Consider the following 18,105-nt stretch of genomic DNA (forward strand, 5'->3'; position numbering starts at 1 on the left):
GAGTTACGGTACTGCTACCGAACACTTTGCAATGCTCAACGAGCAGAATACGAAAAAATAATGCGATATTGAAAGTAGCAAATCATTCGGTGTCAATTTTTATTGCGATGCACGCGACATTGATAGTTTAATCGTGAGCTGAGAATAAAATTCGCATTATTATAGTTAATTTGTTTTTTAAAACCGTAACATGAATTGTCGCTTCAATAGAAACGTCGAACGTTACATCAAATTTGTGAATTGTGGAACGTGCTTTTTTTGTTTTTCTTGCGAAAATGATAAGAGATAACGAATTGTTATCTCCAACAAAGTTATAGAATTAGTTAGGCTCCGAAGCTTTGCTGAACACACTAATTTATTATCTCTTATCATTTTCGCAAGAAAAACGCATTTAAAATTCACATTTTTCATGTTACTATCATGAGCTATTTAAATGTATATGCCCATATGGGCCGAAGTAAATTTTAAAAAAAAATGTGTACCCTGCCGCATTTTCATCTTTTTATATTTTTACGGTAGTTCTAAAAATTCCTTAAAATATGCCCTGCTATATATAGTAGAAAACGAACAAATTCGGTTTTTTTTTGTTATTCCTTAACCCTCTAATGCATACAACCGCCTCTAAACGGACAACATTTGAATGCCTGTAGAACGTAAACCGTACATCGGATCACATTGCTTCAAAGAAAATTTTTATTCGTCAATGTTTTCTCTTCATTTTTGTCGTTGGCAATATTTGTCTATGTAGTGTGATTGTAAAGTTATAAACAAAAATGTGTAGGTTCAAAATTATGGAAAATTTAGTCGAGTTTGGCTTGACAATTATATAATAACGGAACGAAGAAAAAAGGCAAACAACAAAATTTGTTGAACAAATTGAAAAAAATAGTAACAAGAATAGAAGTATCTGGAAAAAATGCCTACCGTTAAAAATGTGGTGTGGAAGGTGCATTTTTTAAACTGTAGACCCTCTTGCAGTGTGGTTTCATATTGTAGTGAGTGCAAACGTACTCGTGCGACTATGGTAAGCCGCACGAGCGGCGTATCAATGAATAGCGCATATCAAAATGTAATAACATGTAACGAAATAAATCTCAGTCTTGAATTGTACGTTAATAAAATTGGTCTTGCGTCATTTGTGAATAAAAAGGAAAGATTTGATCATCGCCAACGTAAACCATCGAGGCAAATGCCTAAGATTTGATCATCACCAGGGTAAACTATCGAAGCAAACTACCTTAAATATGCAGTGTTAACAGCTTCTTTGCACAGTTGACAATCAATGGTGAATGTGTGCCGATTTTCTCTCCCAATTCGATGACCCTGTCAACCAATTGATCGGCGGAAAATACTTTGCTAATTAGACCACTCTATTTGACTTCGACAGCATCGATGATATTACCAGTCAAGCAAATTTCCATGGCTTTTGATTTGTCAACGACGCGAGTTAAGCCAGCACCTGGAATCGTACCGATGGCGGCAATTTCAGGTTGTCCAAATTTCGCCTTGTCACCGGCATAAATAATGTCACACATCATGGCCAATTCGCATCCATCGCCCAGCGTATATCCATTACGGCTGCAATTATAGACTTTTTAAATTCTCTGACTTTGGTTTGCCAGTGGGCCAGAAACAACGTTCCAATACCTATTCCAGCGGGGACGTGTTGCATCTCTTTGATATCAGCACCAGCAGAGAATACTTTTTCCTAGGGGCTTCACGCGATTTTGCAGAACGCAAATAACTCTGAAAAAATAAAAATAATAGTGAATCAAACCTTCAACCGAAAATTTGAACCACTTTTTAAGGATTTTGGTGGATTACGGTGAATATTGGAACATTTTTTGACTATACAATCTACACTAATTTACTGGTGTGCACGTCAATCTCAAATATCTATGTGAATTTAATAATATTCATTAGACTTTAATGTCAAAAAATGTTCCAATATTCACCGTTATCTACCAAAATCGTTCAAATTTACGGTTGAAGGTTTGATTCACTACTATTTGCTACTATTTTTATTTTTCATACGTATACACGTAAATTTGACATATCTATGTATATTCAGTAATATTCATTTGTCGTTCACGATGGATATTGTTGAATATACGTGGATATTTCGGATTTACATGCATACCATTGATTTTCTAAGTTATTACTTGATGCGTGCGGATATGAAAGATGAAAAAAATGATTTTACTCCCTAGACTATTTCATTACCAGTCAAAACCATAGCCGCAATTGTGTCATCCTTATCCAAATGTGTAAAATGCTTGATCCAATACAATGAATGCATTAAGCGAGTGCACAAGACGTTTTAGGCTTTTGGACGATTCAGCGTTACCAATTCAACATTTTTCTTTCGACCAACAACGGCTGTCCCGATAAACTCATACGAAGCTAAAAAAAATACCCGAAAATATTAGAAATTGTTTAGTGACAACAATAGCAATGAATAAAAAATAAAAATAACTTATTGACACTGGCGAAATGGCGAGTTGCACTGAATAATTTCAAATTTGTAAAAGTTTTCGCATTTCCAACAATAATTCGAACGAACGGCATTTTTCTCTTTCGATTCGACTTGATGCGGTTTAACTTGATTGAAAGATTTGAAAAAAGATCAATGGGAAAATTTCAAATAGATAACCGTCTTCTCTCAAATTGCAACATACACAAAAAAAACTACTTGCAATTTCAGTAAAAACTTTTAATATTATCTTCGATACAATGCATCAGTACGGCGGAGAAAGGACTAAACAAAGGGAATATAATTAATAATAATAGATATTTTATTTGGCCCTATTATTCATAAGGAAACAATTCCTTCATCAATATACACGGACACATGCATACAGCGTGCACGCACACTCATATCATACAAAAACATCTACTCTTATCAACCATTAGAAATTAGAATATGGATTTGATTGGTGTACGTGTAGCTTCAAAAAATTTTTCAGGCAAATGACTAATCCTTTCGGAAACAGCCAACTATCGTTATTCCGGTCACTCGATGTCGGAATAACATCGTTCAGACAAAAGATTTTGAACGCTGAATTTACCACACCAGAAGGCATCAAAGTGAATAATGATTGGAAAAAGGTCGAGACTGAAATCGTCGATTTTTTTTGTTTTGTTGATACATTTTTCTGAAAATCCATGCGGATTCTTTCTTCACTAGAATATGTCAACAAGCTTTTCAAACAGGAGTCTTTTTGCCGCGAAATTTTATAATTTTTTTTTTGTTCTTGTACATTTCCAAGCTCTCAACAGTCAAGTCGTCGCATTCATAATTTCAAGATATGAACAATGATAAAATGAATCCACAGGTAATTCAAAATTATCATAATTCATTGTGTGTTTTTTTTAATTTTTTGTCTATTTTTTGTCGGTTTAATTTGATTTTTTTCTCTCTATTCTTTTTCTCGTGTCGTTTGCAACTTTTTCTCTGATGATCCCATCAAAAACGATTAAAATGCGAAATAAAAATAATCACATATTTTATATAATCGTTATGCATATAGTGCCGTCGATAAGCCAGCGCCATCTATGGGTATATGGTGTGAATGTTATGACATTTTCAATCATAACATTCGCTGAAATAATTATTCGGAGTGAAAAAATTGTTGCCTTTCTCAAAAAAGTATTTTCTTCAAAGAAAACTCTCATTTAAACTTAAAACCAGCAGAGATATTAGGAATATAAAATGTCGATTCGTCCAAGAAGGAAGTTTTGGTCATCTTATAATATCCCATACCTTGGAGTAGCAGCTGTTTTGATTAGTTTAATTCCGATTGCACTCGAACCAATGATAAACAGCAAAAAATACAGTAAGTTTCGATTGAACCAGCAGATTTTCATAGAAAATATCGTAAATATAATAGAGAATGAAGATCAAAGAATGGCAAATGTAGAAAATTGGAAAAAGACTGTTTATACCTTTAGTAAAAGTGTAAAAAGTGATTTGAAAAGTTCATTGTCTAATCAAAACTCTTCTGCATTTCAGAGGATATTCAAAAGGAGACCCGGAAAAATATCAACCAAGAAGAGGTTCAACCGGGAAGTAAGTAAACTGAAGACCATATTCATTGAATCAAAGGAGATGCTAATCCAAACCAATGTTTCTCAATTTACAGATATGCGAGTGTGGTCGGATCCATTTGGCAAAAAGAATGACCGTGATGAAGATAACTGAATTTGCAGAGAACAATGCGGCTTATTGCACATTTTAACAGTTTAGTTAATGTCAAGATTCGTTTAAAAAAAACCTTGTATAGAAATGCATTTATAGTCTGAAAAAATAAAAAAAAACATCAAAACCAAAAGAAAAAAAAATGATTGCATGAATTCATGTTCAGTGTATTGTGTGCTGTCAAAGTCAAATGCGAAACGTCAGATCGGCCATTAGTAGTGGTTCTCCCAAGTAATCGATGTGAAAAGAGAGCGCGTGTGACGTCGCAAAATAAACCACACACAGACAAATACACACAGTCACCTACTACGTAAACGCAATATTATCGTGCCTACAATAATTCGTGTTCTGTTGTCCACAGTGAAATACACAGGCAAACACACTCATCGAATATTTACAGGTCGAGCCGAAAAGCGCTGATCAAATCAACACACAAATCATTTCACTAGTAGTTTTCTCTTCATTTCGTTGTTTTTTTTTCATTTTTATGCCATTTTGTGTGTAGCTGGTTTCGAAATTGTCAAAGTTATTATTTGAAGCGAAAAAGTTGTCGCATTTTCTTTGTCAAGTGCAGTTTCATTTTCACAGTCGTAGTTGTTTTAATTGCTTATTAAAAAAAAAGAGAGTTCGGTTTTTTCGGTCAATTTAGCGCAATGGCTGCATATTTATCAAATATTTCGAAAATTGCCCGTACACCGGCCCTTACATCAAATCTTAATCGCTATGGTGAGTTTGCACAATCAGTGATGTGGAGAAAGGGAGAGAGAGAAAAAAAGAATCCAAATCGAAAATGTTCACCTTTGGTCCGAGACAACCGAGAAATTCTGTTGTTGTGATACATACACAGACGACGACCGAGTTTGACGGTTGCTCAATGCAATGAAAGTGACGTTCAAAGTCCAAAATCCAAGTTTTTCCTCGGCTATATAGTATATATGCCGTTTCGCTCACGCAAATCCAAAGTCAAAACACTTTTTTATTTTGATTCTCATTTTTTTCCGTCTACTTCTAAGCTATTTTTCTATTCAATCGGATGCGGAGTTCATATATATATAAATAATTCTCACTTTATATTAATCAAAAATTGATATTGTGATTACAGCCGCTCAATGTTTATCAACATCAAGTGCAGCATGTCAAAAGAGGACAATTCAAGACAAAACTGGCAAAAATATCGTTCTGGTTGATGGGGTGCGCACACCTTTCCTTCAATCATTCACCGACTATTCTAAATTGATGCCACATGATCTGGCCAGAGAATCGCTGATGTAAGACAATTTCATGTATTTCTCAACACATTTTTCATTCGTTCTAGATTGGTTGCTCTCTTTGCTTATTATTAATCCATTACTTTTTCTGGATTTTTCAATCATTTGTTCCAACATTTAATTTTTCGGTCTTTTAAATCGCTGTCAAAAAAAATTCTCTAACTCAACAACAAAATTATGAACAAGGAAAAGATGATTTTTTAACATTAATTCCAAATTTCCCCAAAATATTTTGCTTTCTGTCTCGATTCAATTTCCCTTTTTACATTCGTTGCAGTGCTTTGTTGCGAAAGACAAAGATCGACAAGGAGTTGATTGACTATATCGTTTACGGAACGGTAATTCAGGAGGTGAAAACGTCGAACATTGGCCGTGAAGCGGCTTTAGCGGCTGGTTTCAGCACCAAAACACCGGCACACACCGTAACCATGGCATGCATTAGTTCGAATCAGGCAATCACAACCGGTGTTGGATTAATTGCCACTGGAACCTATGATATCATCGTGGCTGGTGGTGCCGAATTCATGTCAGACGTACCAATCAGACACAGCCGTAAAATGCGCTCTCTCATGCTGAGGGCCAATAAAGCAAAGACTCTCGTACAACGCTTATCGCTCTTGGCCTCAATTCGTCCAAGTTTCCTTGCACCCGAAGTAAGAAACGATTCACTTTATCATAAATTGTTTATCATGTATCATTTACTAATTGCCTATTGGAATTGCAGTTGCCAGCAGTAGCTGAATTCTCTTCAGGTGAAACAATGGGACACTCAGCCGATCGTTTGGCCGCAGCCTTCAAAGTGTCACGACAAGAGCAAGATGACTATGCACTTCGTTCACACACACTCGCCCATCAAGCACAACAGAATGGCTACTTGACCGATTTGGTTCCGTTCAAAGTGTCTGGCGTTGACAAAACCGTTGACAAAGATAACGGCATTCGCGTTTCGTCCAAAGAACAACTGGCCAAACTTAAGCCGGCTTTCGTAAAACCATACGGTACCGTTACAGCAGCTAACTCATCATACTTGGCAAGTTATTTATGAAAGAAAAGAAAACGATTTCAAATTGCCTAATTAACGGGGTTTATTCGGGAATACTGTTTCCTCAATGTTTAAATTTCTTCATACAAAATGATGAATCTCATGCATTGCATTGTTTCAGACCGATGGTGCATCCGCAGCCTTGATCATGACCGAAGCCAAAGCCAAGCAGCTCGGTTTCAAACCAAAAGCATACATTCGTGACTTCACATACGTTTCACAAGATCCAGTCGACGAATTGTTGTTGGGTCCAGCTTATGGCATTCCAACCATTTTGAAGAAAGCCGGTCTCAAACTCAACGATATCGACACATGGGAAGTGCACGAAGCTTTTGCTGTAAGTTGAACATTCCTTTTTTTCTTCCTTTTTTTATTGAAATTCTTTTTAAAATGAAAGAAACAATTCGTTTCAAACCGAAATCTGTTGTTAATTGTAATTCTATTACGCGTAAAATTTCAATTTAAATTCTGAATTTTTTTGAGTCTTCGTGGAGTTTTTCGATTCTTTCAATTAAAACTCAAAGAAATTCAAACAGAAGCAAATAATCAGAGGTTGGTTGCACATATGTGCAGAATTGTTGACAAATAACGGTAAATGAACAAAAAGAAAATCTCATTCCAGCAATAAATAGCTGGCAAATGCGTTAGAACAACACAACGCATGAAAAAAACGGATAAATTTATTTGATATTTGAAATTTATACAAATAAATTTATCTGCAACCAACCTCTGCAAATAATTTTATTTGATGGATTGAATTCTAGTTATCGAGTTATGAATGATCATTATAATTTATCAAAGACTTGAAGTTAAAATTTTATTTAAATCAATCTCACTCGAATCGAATAATAAAATTTGCTTTTAATTTCAGGGTCAAGTGTGTGCCAATTTGAAAGCATTGGATTCGGATTGGTTCTGTAAGAAATACATTGGTTTAGATGGTAAATTGGGACAACCAGATTTGAGTAAGTGGAACAACTGGGGTGGTTCTCTCTCAATTGGACATCCATTCGCTGCGACCGGGGTTCGTTTGGCCATGCACACGGTGAGTGACTCATGCTCTGCGTCCAATTTTGAGACATTTTCACAATTTTACTAAATCATTCGGGTTTTCTCCCTCTCAATAATATTTAGTCGATACTATATTTTTTATTTATTATTATTTACATAAAAGTCCATCAATTCCCATTTTTAATGTCAATTCCGTTTCATTATCATCTCAGGCAAATCGTTTGGTTCGCGAAAATGGTCAATTGGGAGTGATTGCTGCGTGTGCTGCTGGTGGCCAAGGTGTTGCCATGATCCTGGAAAGACATCCCGATGCAAATGCCAATTAAACAAACGAAATAACCACAACCCCATCATCCCGCAGGGATTTTGCACGTATTTTATACTTAATTTAAAAAAAAGAAAAAATATTTGTTGTCATAGCATTTTGAGAGATATTTTGCGCACTGTTTTCCGATATCCTTAAAAATATCAAATGAAAAACGAAAAAAAAACAATACAAAATGATGTAATACATTAATGTTATTCAGAAATGCATGTGAATTAAGCAAGTTATTGAAATAAATAATATCCAAATATTTTCATTAGCTTTGTGGAGTCTTTTTTCCTTCCACTAGCTTCCTTTCTCTCTGCTTTGTTATTAATGCAAGCCAATCAGAATGTTTGAATGGGTGGATGGGGTTGGAAATGTGTGACAGGCATTTTGCGCTATTAAACTTCGACAATTAATTAGTGTGCGTGTATGCATAGATTAGGTACACGACTAAATTGCACTTGAATTGGATGAGCTGTTGAAAAAGACACGAAGCAATACGAAAAATCACAGTAAAAAAAAAACTACTGAAAAATCAGTAAAATACGAAATCACCAAAGCTGCTCATCCCGCTGAACAGACCTGGTCACTTACCTCGAAAAATTACCACAAACACTCTGTCCAAAAATATTGTTGTGTTTTTTCGGGTTTGTTGTGGAAAAAAAATCACACGGGCAAAAAAGACAGGCATTTACTTGAATCGATAATTCTAACGCATTACACCATAACCAAAAATTGTGTTAATGTTTGATCAATAAATGGCCGTTAAGTGTAAAACGTACACAATTCGAAACGTTTGTACACGCGTACGTATTGCAACACAATAATCGCGCACACGAAGTGAAGGAAAGAAACAGGAAAAACGCGTACAAAACAAACTAATACACGAAAAAAGAGAAAAAAAAACCAATCAAATCAAATCAATTCACTAAGTTTTTGAGTCGAGAGACATACACATCGTGATTTCGTGACATATGTAGATGCACATATAAGCCCGCTCAAATAACAAAAAAGGGAAGAAAAAAAACGAAACAACAAAGGAATGTGTTATACATTTCAGAATTAATCGTCCAATTCCAAGAGGCTGCCAAAATTATAAGTGTTTGTATTTGGTTTTTTTCTTTTGGATTTTCGTTGCAAAAATGGTGACTTCCATTCGAATTCTGTGCAGTGGTCTTACCAAACGATTTAATAAACTGGAAATGTACGATATCGTTGTATTGAAATAAGCTATACGATTTGTTTTCGTTTAGAATGGAAAATTCCAAAAAATCAATGAATTAAAAAAAAATATATCGTAATGGAATAATACGATCCATAAAGAGCTTGAATCGAAATTCATCGCATCTTCGAATTGAATAAAAAACGAAAAGATAAATAGATAAATCGTTAAATTCATTAGTTGTTTGGGTAGTAGTAGTTTGGCGCATTTTCCTAGTTATGAACGAATCAAATTGTACGAGCATACGAATTTTCATGCGAAAATTGTGTGTATATTAAGCGAGAGAGTGAGTGAGACGACATGGGAAATACGGAGAGTAATGTTACTAGTGGTGTCAAGAAACAGGCTGGCGTCTCAACGCAACCACTCTACAAATTGGTCAATCTAAAAGGTGGCGGCCTTCTTGTTGACATGATGAAACGTGCTTGCCAAAACAAACAATACGCTGAAATCGATCATGCAATCAAAACGAAGGTGAGTTAATATGGTGCGAAATGGCGTGGCTTTTTTACCGAGAATATGACGATTTTTTTGGCTTTTATTTTTATTGTGTTTTGAATTCGGCAGATTGACTCGTCTGAAATTCAAACAAAATCTCGATTTCATGCAATTTTTTTGTGAATCAAAATTCTTTTGGAAAAAAAAGCCTAAGAAAAACCTATCTAACAAAGAGTTCTCGAAGAACATTTTTCCGAGAGTTTTTTTTTTTCGAGGTAAAATTAGTTCATCGAAAAGTTTTCCAAGTTTTTGTTTCTTTCTGAATCGTTAAAATCGTGTTTTTTCTATTCCAAAGCTCAAAATAGAAAACCCAAATCGTTTACAACTGTCCATCATTTTACCCTTTTCCAGGTCGAGCCATTTTTGTACAATAAAGGAGCTGGCCGATATATACCGGTGTCAAAAATCGTAATGATGCGAAATTGTGAGCGTCCGCGACACAAGCAACTGCCCGAAATCCGGGCTATGGAAAATCCAGACGAAGAGTTCGACATTGATCAGCATTTGCCGAATGTAAAACAGAGCGAGTACCTCATGAATCCGTCTGGATATCGTGAAGTGTGCTGGGACTTGAAAAAGCGTGGAGCGGTCGGTGAAAGTATATTTCACTTGTGTCTACTGAACGCATCGTCGTTGCATGCCGAATTGGCCAAGAGACTGTTGAAATTTTACCCAAAATTGATCAATGACATTTACATGTCGGACGAATACTATGGTAAATTCGCACTGTTTTTTCTCCTCCTCCTTTTTTTCGTTTATCAAGTGTATTTTCCTGTTTGCTTTTTTGTTATTTTTCACTCACGTTTGTATCTGGTTAACATGAGTTCATATCTATTTTCGTAAACATTAAACCAACTGACTTTATATTGTCATAAGTGGCTTCATTATCATCTTATCCGTGTGCTTATTTTAACTCAATACTTTCGTTTTCATACGTATGAATCGATTTTCACAGGCGAAAATACTCTTCACATTGCGATTGTTAACGAAGATCCAGCCATGGTAAAATATTTATTGGATGCTGGTGCAAATGTGAGTGAACGTTGCTGTGGAACGTTTATGTCACCCGAAGATCAAAAGGCGTCACGAACCGATAATATCGAACACGAGTGGGTCGATGTGAATCCAATGACCAATTACGATGGTTACGTGTATTGGGGTGAATATCCGTTGAGCTTTGCCGCTTGTTTAGGCCAAGAGGAATGTTATCGCTTGGTATTGGCTCGTGGTGCTGAGTAAGTTTTTTATTTTCGTGCCTCGTTCGTTCATTCAATTCCAATTTATCGGTTTCAATTTTCATTATTTGTGTACGTTTTTGTTTACAATTTGATAAATGTATTGTATACACAAAGATTACTCATTTTTGTGTGAATTTTTTTTTTCAGTCCCGATGCACAAGATACAAATGGGAATACAGTATTGCACATGCTCGTGATTTATGAGAAATTGGACACATTCGATATGGCGTATGAAGTCGGTTCATCGCTCTCGGTGCGCAATCAATTGAATTTGACGCCGTTAACATTGTCCGCCAAATTGGGCCGTGTCGAAATTTTCTTTCACATTATGAACATTGAGCGGGAAATTTACTGGCAATTGGGTAGCATCACATGTGCGGCATATCCGTTGCCACAAATCGATACGATTGACTGTGAAACGGGGCATATTAGCAAAGATTCGGCGCTGAATTTAGTCGTTTTTGGCGATAAAGACGAACATCTTGAACTGCTCGATGGCATTCTCATCGATTTACTGAAAACGAAATGGAATACATTCGTGAAATCACGATTCTATCGACAATTTTATCTATTCACATCGTATTTTTTAATTTCGCTCATTAGTTTTTTACTACGACCTGGTCCAAACGTGACGGACAACGATGATGATACCGAACATAATAATGATGCAAACGGACATTCCGATGTTAAACATGACGACAATAATGTCAACACTGTAAATAATTCGACAACAACAACGACGTTACACCAGCACCTGTACTATAGCAATCAAACCGTTCTTATTTCGAATATACTCAATGTTACCAATCGCCATTTGGTGAATGACACTCAAGCAACGAATTTAGATTTGAACGTTTCACCATTGATATTTATGAATAACGCCCTATCGTCAGCCATTTCAATGCCATTTATCAAGGAAAATGGTAAGTTGTCGACAAGCATCAATGCGGCAGCAGCCAATTTGTTTTCCACCTAGAGTGAAAAATGTTGTAATAAGCAGTTTGAAACTTTTTTCCGTTATCGAAACCACACCATACTACTTATCGTAAATCACAATTGTACATATTGTCTTCACTTCTGTCGATCATAAATCTTATTCCGTAGGAATGACTTAATCAACTTCACTTAGTCACAGGGGACAAAATGCTCATTCACTACATTCGATATTCTGTCATTGCTTTATATTTAGTGATTATGCTTTTTTATGACGGTTGCACAATCAAACTTATCAAAATGTTGCAAGATTACGGGAAGAAAAGGCAAAAAAACGATAATTGAACTTAACAAGATTATTAGTTAATACTTATTACAGTAAAACAACACACATGATCGACAAGATCGCACGATAATTGCGAACATACACACACAGGGAAAAATTATAGATACGAAGTAGTACTTGCCAATAGCTTTGAAATACTTACGACAATGTTCCCCAATGAACACATGAATTTAATGGTTTTGCGTTTGTGTTTTACGCTTGTATGTTGCTTTTTTCACCTTTTGTTTCTTTTTGTAATTCAATTTTTTTTTTGTTTTCAGTTTGCTCAATAGATCTTTTGTTCATTTCAGCATACTGTTTACTGTATCTACTACGAAAATGCAACCCATATTCTTGAATACTTGACAAAATTAAATAATTTTTGCAAAAACTTCAGACTTGCAAGTAATATCCATACTTCATACACATTTCTTACCTTTTCCACTTTATGTTCTTCTGAATATGATTGTAAAATACTCAAAAAAATGCGATAGAAATTGAACGAAATTGGTGGGTTATTTAAATTTTCCATTAGGTGATCCTTTTTGGTATAATAAAACTGATGCCGATGACTCGGATTCGAAGTGGTGGACTTCATTCGCAGAGTGTCCGTTGCTCAATATTGATTCCGATGTGGATAAATTGCGATTGATCACGGAAATGATCCAATTGATTGGCGCTTTCTTGTATATTGTGGCGGCATTACGTGAAATGAAGTTCTTGGGCCTTCACATGTTTATCGAAAATTTGGTGAGACTTTTTTTGGGACTAGAGCTTTCATGCAATCAACAAGTTGCTTTTCTCGTTAATTTAACAAGTCTTTGACTGATTCAAACAGTTAAATCTCATTGTCCTTTTATTCATTTCATTGAATTGCAGATGACTGCTCCGTCGCGCGTAATGTTTCTGTTTTCCTGTTGCTTGATGATGACCATCGTTCCGTTGCGTATATTTTGCTTGGTTGAGTTGGAAGACCACGTGTGCGTAGTGATCATGCTGACAACGGCACCTTATTTTTTATTCTTTTGCAGGTAAATTTAAAGTGGAATATATGAGGCTGTGAGAATGAAAATGGCAATACAGGAATAAACATTCTGAAGCGCATCAAGAAAAAAAATCGCAAAAATGAATCATGAGTTCTGAATATGCAAAAGTGAAACATGAATTAACATGGGCAGCATAGGAGGTTCATGGTTCACTTTTGCGTATTCAGAACTCATGATTCACTTTTGCGATTTTTTTTTCTTGATGCGCTTCAGAATGTTTATTCCTGTATTGTCTTTTTCATTCTCACAGCCTCATATTTGACTCGAATGATAAACAAAATAATGATTTTAAACTATTTCTCAAAAAAAAAAACTCAAATCATTCAAATCTATACTAAAGTCTCAATAAAAATTGCCTTTGTCTCTCTCTCTCTCTCTCAAATTCGTATAGAGGTTTCAAAACTGTCGGTCCTTTCGTCGTGATGATTTACCGCATGGTGATGGGCGATTTGATTCGATTCGTTTCAATTTACCTGGTGTTTGTGATGGGATTTGCTCAAGCATACTACATCATATTCCTGTCGTTTGATAATCCAACGACGCCGGAAGGAGTCGATGACACCGAATCAAATCCGGTACCATCTCCAATGGAATCGATTGTTGCCATGTTTCTGATGTCGCTTACGAATTTCGGCGATTACTTCGGTACGATGGAGCGAACAAATCACGAAATGGAAGGGAAAATCCTGTTTGTTGTATTCATGGTGATTGTGGCGGTGTTGCTGGTGAACATGTTGATTGCTATGATGGGTAACACTTACCAGAAAATCGCTGAAACTCGTAACGAATGGCAAAGACAATGGGCGCGTATCGTGTTGGTCGTTGAGCGTGGCGTATCACCGATGGAACGCTTGAAAAACTTCAACTTTTACAGTCAACCGATGTCCGATGGCAGACGAGCTCTGGTCCTTCGATTAAACATGACTGTGAGTTGATTTCATTTTGAAACATTTTAAAAACTCCCAAATTCCGCTTTAACAGTGAATTCATCTTGAAAATAACTCATTCCATTCTATACTCAATGTCCCATTTTCAGGAGAGTGACAAAGAAGAGATGAAAGAAATCCTCGAGATGAAGCGTGTACATGAGCGGCTGGCTAAGAAACGGCTCATTGAACGAGAAAATCGTGAACGAGAACGACAGAAATTGATTGAGAAGCTGCTCAATTCAATGGATTAAAATCCAAACCGTTTTACTCAATCGATTTAAAGAAAAGAAAAACAATAATAAAGGCGCGACAACCGAAAAAAAAAACACACAAATTTTCTTCTAACTCGAATATGGTTTTTTTTTATTAAATATTTTCAAATTTTTTTTTTTCGCAATTAGATTTTTATTTTCTGTTTCATTGTAATCCAAAAAAAAAATTAAGTTTTATATCCATTATTCATTGTCATTTAATAAGTGTTCAACAACATTCCTTAGCTTATTGACTCTTTGATAAAGTGTCAGTTATATTGAAATCATGATCACCACCACTATCATCGTCGTCGTCGTTGAGTGTTTATTTCTTGGCGTCGGCATTTTCTGGTGTGGCACTACTTTTCTCCGGTTTATTTTCCGCTTCGTTTTGTGGAGGTTTTTCATTGCCATTGGTCGGCTTATCATCGATAGTAATGTTCTCAACTTTGGGAATATCGGCGTTTGCATCAACATTTTGCTCAGTAGATGCCGACGATTGTTCAGCATTTGTTTCTTCGACATCCATTTTTTCGGCTGGTTTTTCATCGGACGGCACTGCAGCTGGCTCGGAATTGTTACCACTTTCGGCTGTCTCTTTATTCAACTGATCGATGCTATCTCGTTTTTCGTTCAAATGCAAATCAGACTTTGCCTCCAACACCGCGATCGATGTTTGAATACATTTGATGGCTTCCTTTCGTGCCAGCCGTATGCTCTCTTTGCCATTTGTATCGATTGTGTCTAATTTCAGCAAGTTTCGCGTAAGCATTTCATCTAAATACGCATAATCTTTGTCGCCGCGTTTTCCACCAAACTGCTCAACGGCCAACATCAATTCCAACACATCACGTTGAATGGCCTGAATTTTCGATATACAGTCAGCGGTATGAGGAGTTTGCGGAGGTGCTGAATCAGCATCATCTTGGTTGTCTGCAATGAAAGAACAGCGAAGTTTTAGTTCAAGATGACTTGAAATATTCTCATCTTTTTTCAATTTAAGAGATTGAACAGTGTGAATCGCTGTCGAATAAATACTCACCGGAATGCTGTTGTGGCTGTTGTTGATTCTGAGAACCAGGCTGAGGAGGACACGGCATTGGTATTGGCTCGTTCGATGCGAATGACTCTTTGTTCAATGGTTCTGGTCGTGCTTTGTTCGAACCTGTTTGAGACGTGGGTGGGGTTGCAGGTGCTGCACTAGTTTCGGCGCGCACTTTATTTACCGGTGTACCGGTTTCTTCGAGTACAATTGGTACATTTCGCACAAAACCTTCTTGCGATGGATGTGGTTGTGGTGGTGGTGGTGGTGGCGATTGTGAATATTGGTATTGCGGTGCATATGGTTGCTGATATTGTCGACCATATGGTGGTGCTTGGTGTGCATAGTTTGGACTTTGTTGATAGTATTGATTTTGATTATTTCCGGCCGATGCGCTGGCATGAGCGCCCGGGCCATCTGCTGACGTCGACATATGCACTTGATTTCCATATGGAGTCGAACTGCTTGAGCTCGATGCGGAACTTGAGCTTCGATTTACATTACTGTCATTACGATTATCTGCAATTAAAACCACTTCATCAGTAATAATTCAATCGAGTTCAATAGATTTTGTAAAAAAACGGATAAAAAAAGAATTTTTTATCTACACGCCGTACATAAGTACGTGAATCCCACGACGTAGAGCGCATATACCACAGCCATACAGCTGCCGGGCGTGCACACGTACGAACTTATAGTCGCTACCCTCGGTCGTGAGTATCGAACTCGACAGTTGAGAGGCCCTCAAAAGTATATGCGTTTCAGATTGTATTTAACACAAAACGTGTTCATTCGTTCCCTTGCGAATTATACGGAGAGGCAGAATGAAAAATATTCGAGTCGAGCCAACGAAACCACAGACATGCACAACACAATACATTTGCTTCTGTATTGGTTGCAGTAGCGCGAGAGTAACGTTCGTTCGTTTAGATTTTATCAAAAGAAAAAAACATTTTTCATATAAAAATTGAGCGGAATTTTTTTTTCTTCACCAAAACTTCGAATTAACAAATATGGAATGAAAAAAAATTAATTATCCTCAGTCAGTTTCGAAGCGATGTCAAAATTCCAACAGAATGGAACATTCCAGAACACAGTCGATTGATTGGTTTGTATGCGTGTATCAATGTGTCATCGATCCAAACGAATGGATTCGCACAAAAGGAACAATGTGTGTGTGTGTATGTGTGTGTGTGTGTATGAAGTTGTAACACAGAGGTTTTTGTTGCCAAATCGAAATTGCACCTATACAAAGTTGAGTTTGAGTCAAGAAAAAAACACTTCCAAAGAAAGAACGAATTGAAAGGAATAAATTTCGAATGCAAAGCATCGAATGAAGTGCTTTAATTGTGAAATCTCTCATTTTTCAGTTGATTCTTCTGTATATTTCGACATTATTTCCAATAAAAAAAAAACAATCAAAAACACTCACCATGATGATCAGCGGAATTGGGTCCATCTCTTCGATCGCCATTGTTCTGAGTGCCAAGATCGTCAGTTTGGATGGCTGCATCACAGAGATTAGATTTCGAACCGGTTTGTTGATAAGTTTGCTGTTGCTGAGGCGGCGCTTGTTGTTGCTGTTGTGGTGGCGGCGCTTGTTGTTGTGGTTGTTGTTGTTGATGTGGGTGTCCATGACCACCGCGGAAATGAGTTCCAAAGTGTTCGGGCACGTACTGTCTAAACTCCTGTGGAACATAATCGAAGAAACCACTGCGATCGGCAGTTTCGGCTGGGTGTCGTTTGTTTCCCATTCGTCCGAAAGCATCCCAGGTCGAACCAAATGGAAAATCAACGTCATCAAAATAATGATGATCATATGCATCGCCTGCATTTTGACCGGAACCGCGTCGCTTGCGAGCGCTCCAATCAAACGGATTTCCCATGCGATTCAATCGTGATCGCAATCCCATGTCAGCGAAAACATCACCATCTGGATCATCGAATCCACCAAATCCATGCTGCTACACACACCGAGATAGAGAGACGAAACAAAGAACGAAAAAAAATCACAATCAAATAAAATGTCATAAGGTGTATGGGAGAAACAAAAGCCTCGACCGACACAAATGTCGCATTGACCGAAAGGTGTATTGACTAAAATGTGTACTGTCAGTCGGGCCTGGTCGATTGGCGGAAAGTGAATAAATAACTCGAGGGTGTATGATGCTAGTGCGAGAACACATCGCAGAAACAAATGCGCCATAAAAAATCATTTATTTATAACTTGAACGAAATCCATTGAGCGCACGAAAGCAAGAGCGAGAACAAGAGAGTGATGGATAGCGAAGGAAAAAAAAAACAATTCATCATAAGATCAGAGACAGCGACTGCGCTTGTTCGCTCGTTCGCAATCACAATAATAATAATTCTAATTTGAATAATAAGCAAGTAAACGAGAAATAATACTTGATCATTGAATACACATTGAGGTTGTTCGGCGGAATTAACGAAAATATAGAGAAGAAAAAAACAAAAAAACCAAACACCGACGATTTTTTCGAAACGGTTCAACAACAATTTCTTTGTGTACGAACCGATTTTTTTTTGTGTGAAATCATTTTGAAAACGAAGGAGAGTGAGCGGAAAAAAAACAAATCGAGTCACTCTAGAGATTTATATACAACACACTATTTTGTATTTGGTGTGTCGTTGTTGGCTGGTGAATTTTGATGTCGTGAGTAGGTTGTAGAGGCAATAACATGGTCATAATCGTATACACACACGTCTATTCATCCTGTGTGCCTCTCTCTCTCTCTCTCTCTCTCTCTCTCTCTCTCTCTCTCTCTCTC

The 18,105-nt window shown here is 36.8% G+C and overlaps 4 protein-coding genes and 1 pseudogene across 8 annotated transcripts in view; 3 read left to right on the forward strand and 2 right to left on the reverse strand.

The window, feature by feature from the left end:
- Positions 1 to 1,251: 1,251 nt before the first annotated feature.
- On the reverse strand, positions 1,252 to 5,290 carry LOC129575021 (enoyl-CoA hydratase, mitochondrial-like; annotated as a pseudogene).
- Positions 3,607 to 4,336, forward strand: LOC129575022 (small integral membrane protein 20-like). Its single transcript, XM_055457807.1, has 3 exons — positions 3,607 to 3,836; positions 4,013 to 4,069; positions 4,143 to 4,336. Exons 1-3 carry the CDS (start codon positions 3,713 to 3,715, stop codon positions 4,199 to 4,201), a joined length of 240 nt encoding a protein of 79 aa, XP_055313782.1. The 5' UTR covers positions 3,607 to 3,712; the 3' UTR covers positions 4,202 to 4,336.
- LOC129575020 (trifunctional enzyme subunit beta, mitochondrial) lies at positions 4,453 to 8,103 on the forward strand. The gene is made up of 7 exons (XM_055457806.1): positions 4,453 to 4,924; positions 5,301 to 5,466; positions 5,744 to 6,119; positions 6,191 to 6,496; positions 6,630 to 6,845; positions 7,380 to 7,553; positions 7,732 to 8,103. Exons 1-7 carry the CDS (start codon positions 4,852 to 4,854, stop codon positions 7,843 to 7,845), a joined length of 1,425 nt encoding a protein of 474 aa, XP_055313781.1. The 5' UTR covers positions 4,453 to 4,851; the 3' UTR covers positions 7,846 to 8,103.
- A 919-nt stretch (positions 8,104 to 9,022) lies between these two features.
- LOC129575018 (transient receptor potential cation channel subfamily V member 5) lies at positions 9,023 to 14,365 on the forward strand. The gene is made up of 8 exons (XM_055457799.1): positions 9,023 to 9,525; positions 9,901 to 10,264; positions 10,505 to 10,784; positions 10,935 to 11,710; positions 12,581 to 12,795; positions 12,925 to 13,076; positions 13,483 to 14,017; positions 14,128 to 14,365. The coding sequence occupies exons 1-8, from the start codon at positions 9,352 to 9,354 to the stop codon at positions 14,269 to 14,271; spliced, it is 2,640 nt and encodes an 879-aa protein (XP_055313774.1). The 5' UTR covers positions 9,023 to 9,351; the 3' UTR covers positions 14,272 to 14,365.
- LOC129575019 (BAG domain-containing protein Samui) overlaps positions 14,355 to 18,105 on the reverse strand; it is a 7,104-nt gene continuing 3,353 nt past the window's right edge. For 3 of the 5 annotated variants that reach the window (XM_055457803.1, XM_055457802.1, XM_055457800.1), the window contains 3 exons: positions 16,746 to 17,277; positions 15,314 to 15,832; positions 14,355 to 15,204 (listed from right to left, as the gene is read on the reverse strand). In XM_055457803.1, the coding sequence (XP_055313778.1) occupies positions 14,597 to 15,204; positions 15,314 to 15,832; positions 16,746 to 17,277 (1,659 nt within the window). In that variant the 3' untranslated portion in view covers positions 14,355 to 14,596. The remainder of the gene's footprint in view (positions 15,205 to 15,313; positions 15,833 to 16,745; positions 17,278 to 18,105) is intronic. The other 2 variants (XM_055457805.1, XM_055457804.1) reach the window with 1 other exon arrangement.

This window comes from Sitodiplosis mosellana, unplaced genomic scaffold, assembly GCF_009176505.1.
Source record: "Sitodiplosis mosellana isolate CC-2019 unplaced genomic scaffold, AAFC_SMos_1.0 Smas_scaffold_6166, whole genome shotgun sequence".
Lineage (NCBI taxonomy): Eukaryota > Metazoa > Arthropoda > Insecta > Diptera > Cecidomyiidae > Sitodiplosis > Sitodiplosis mosellana.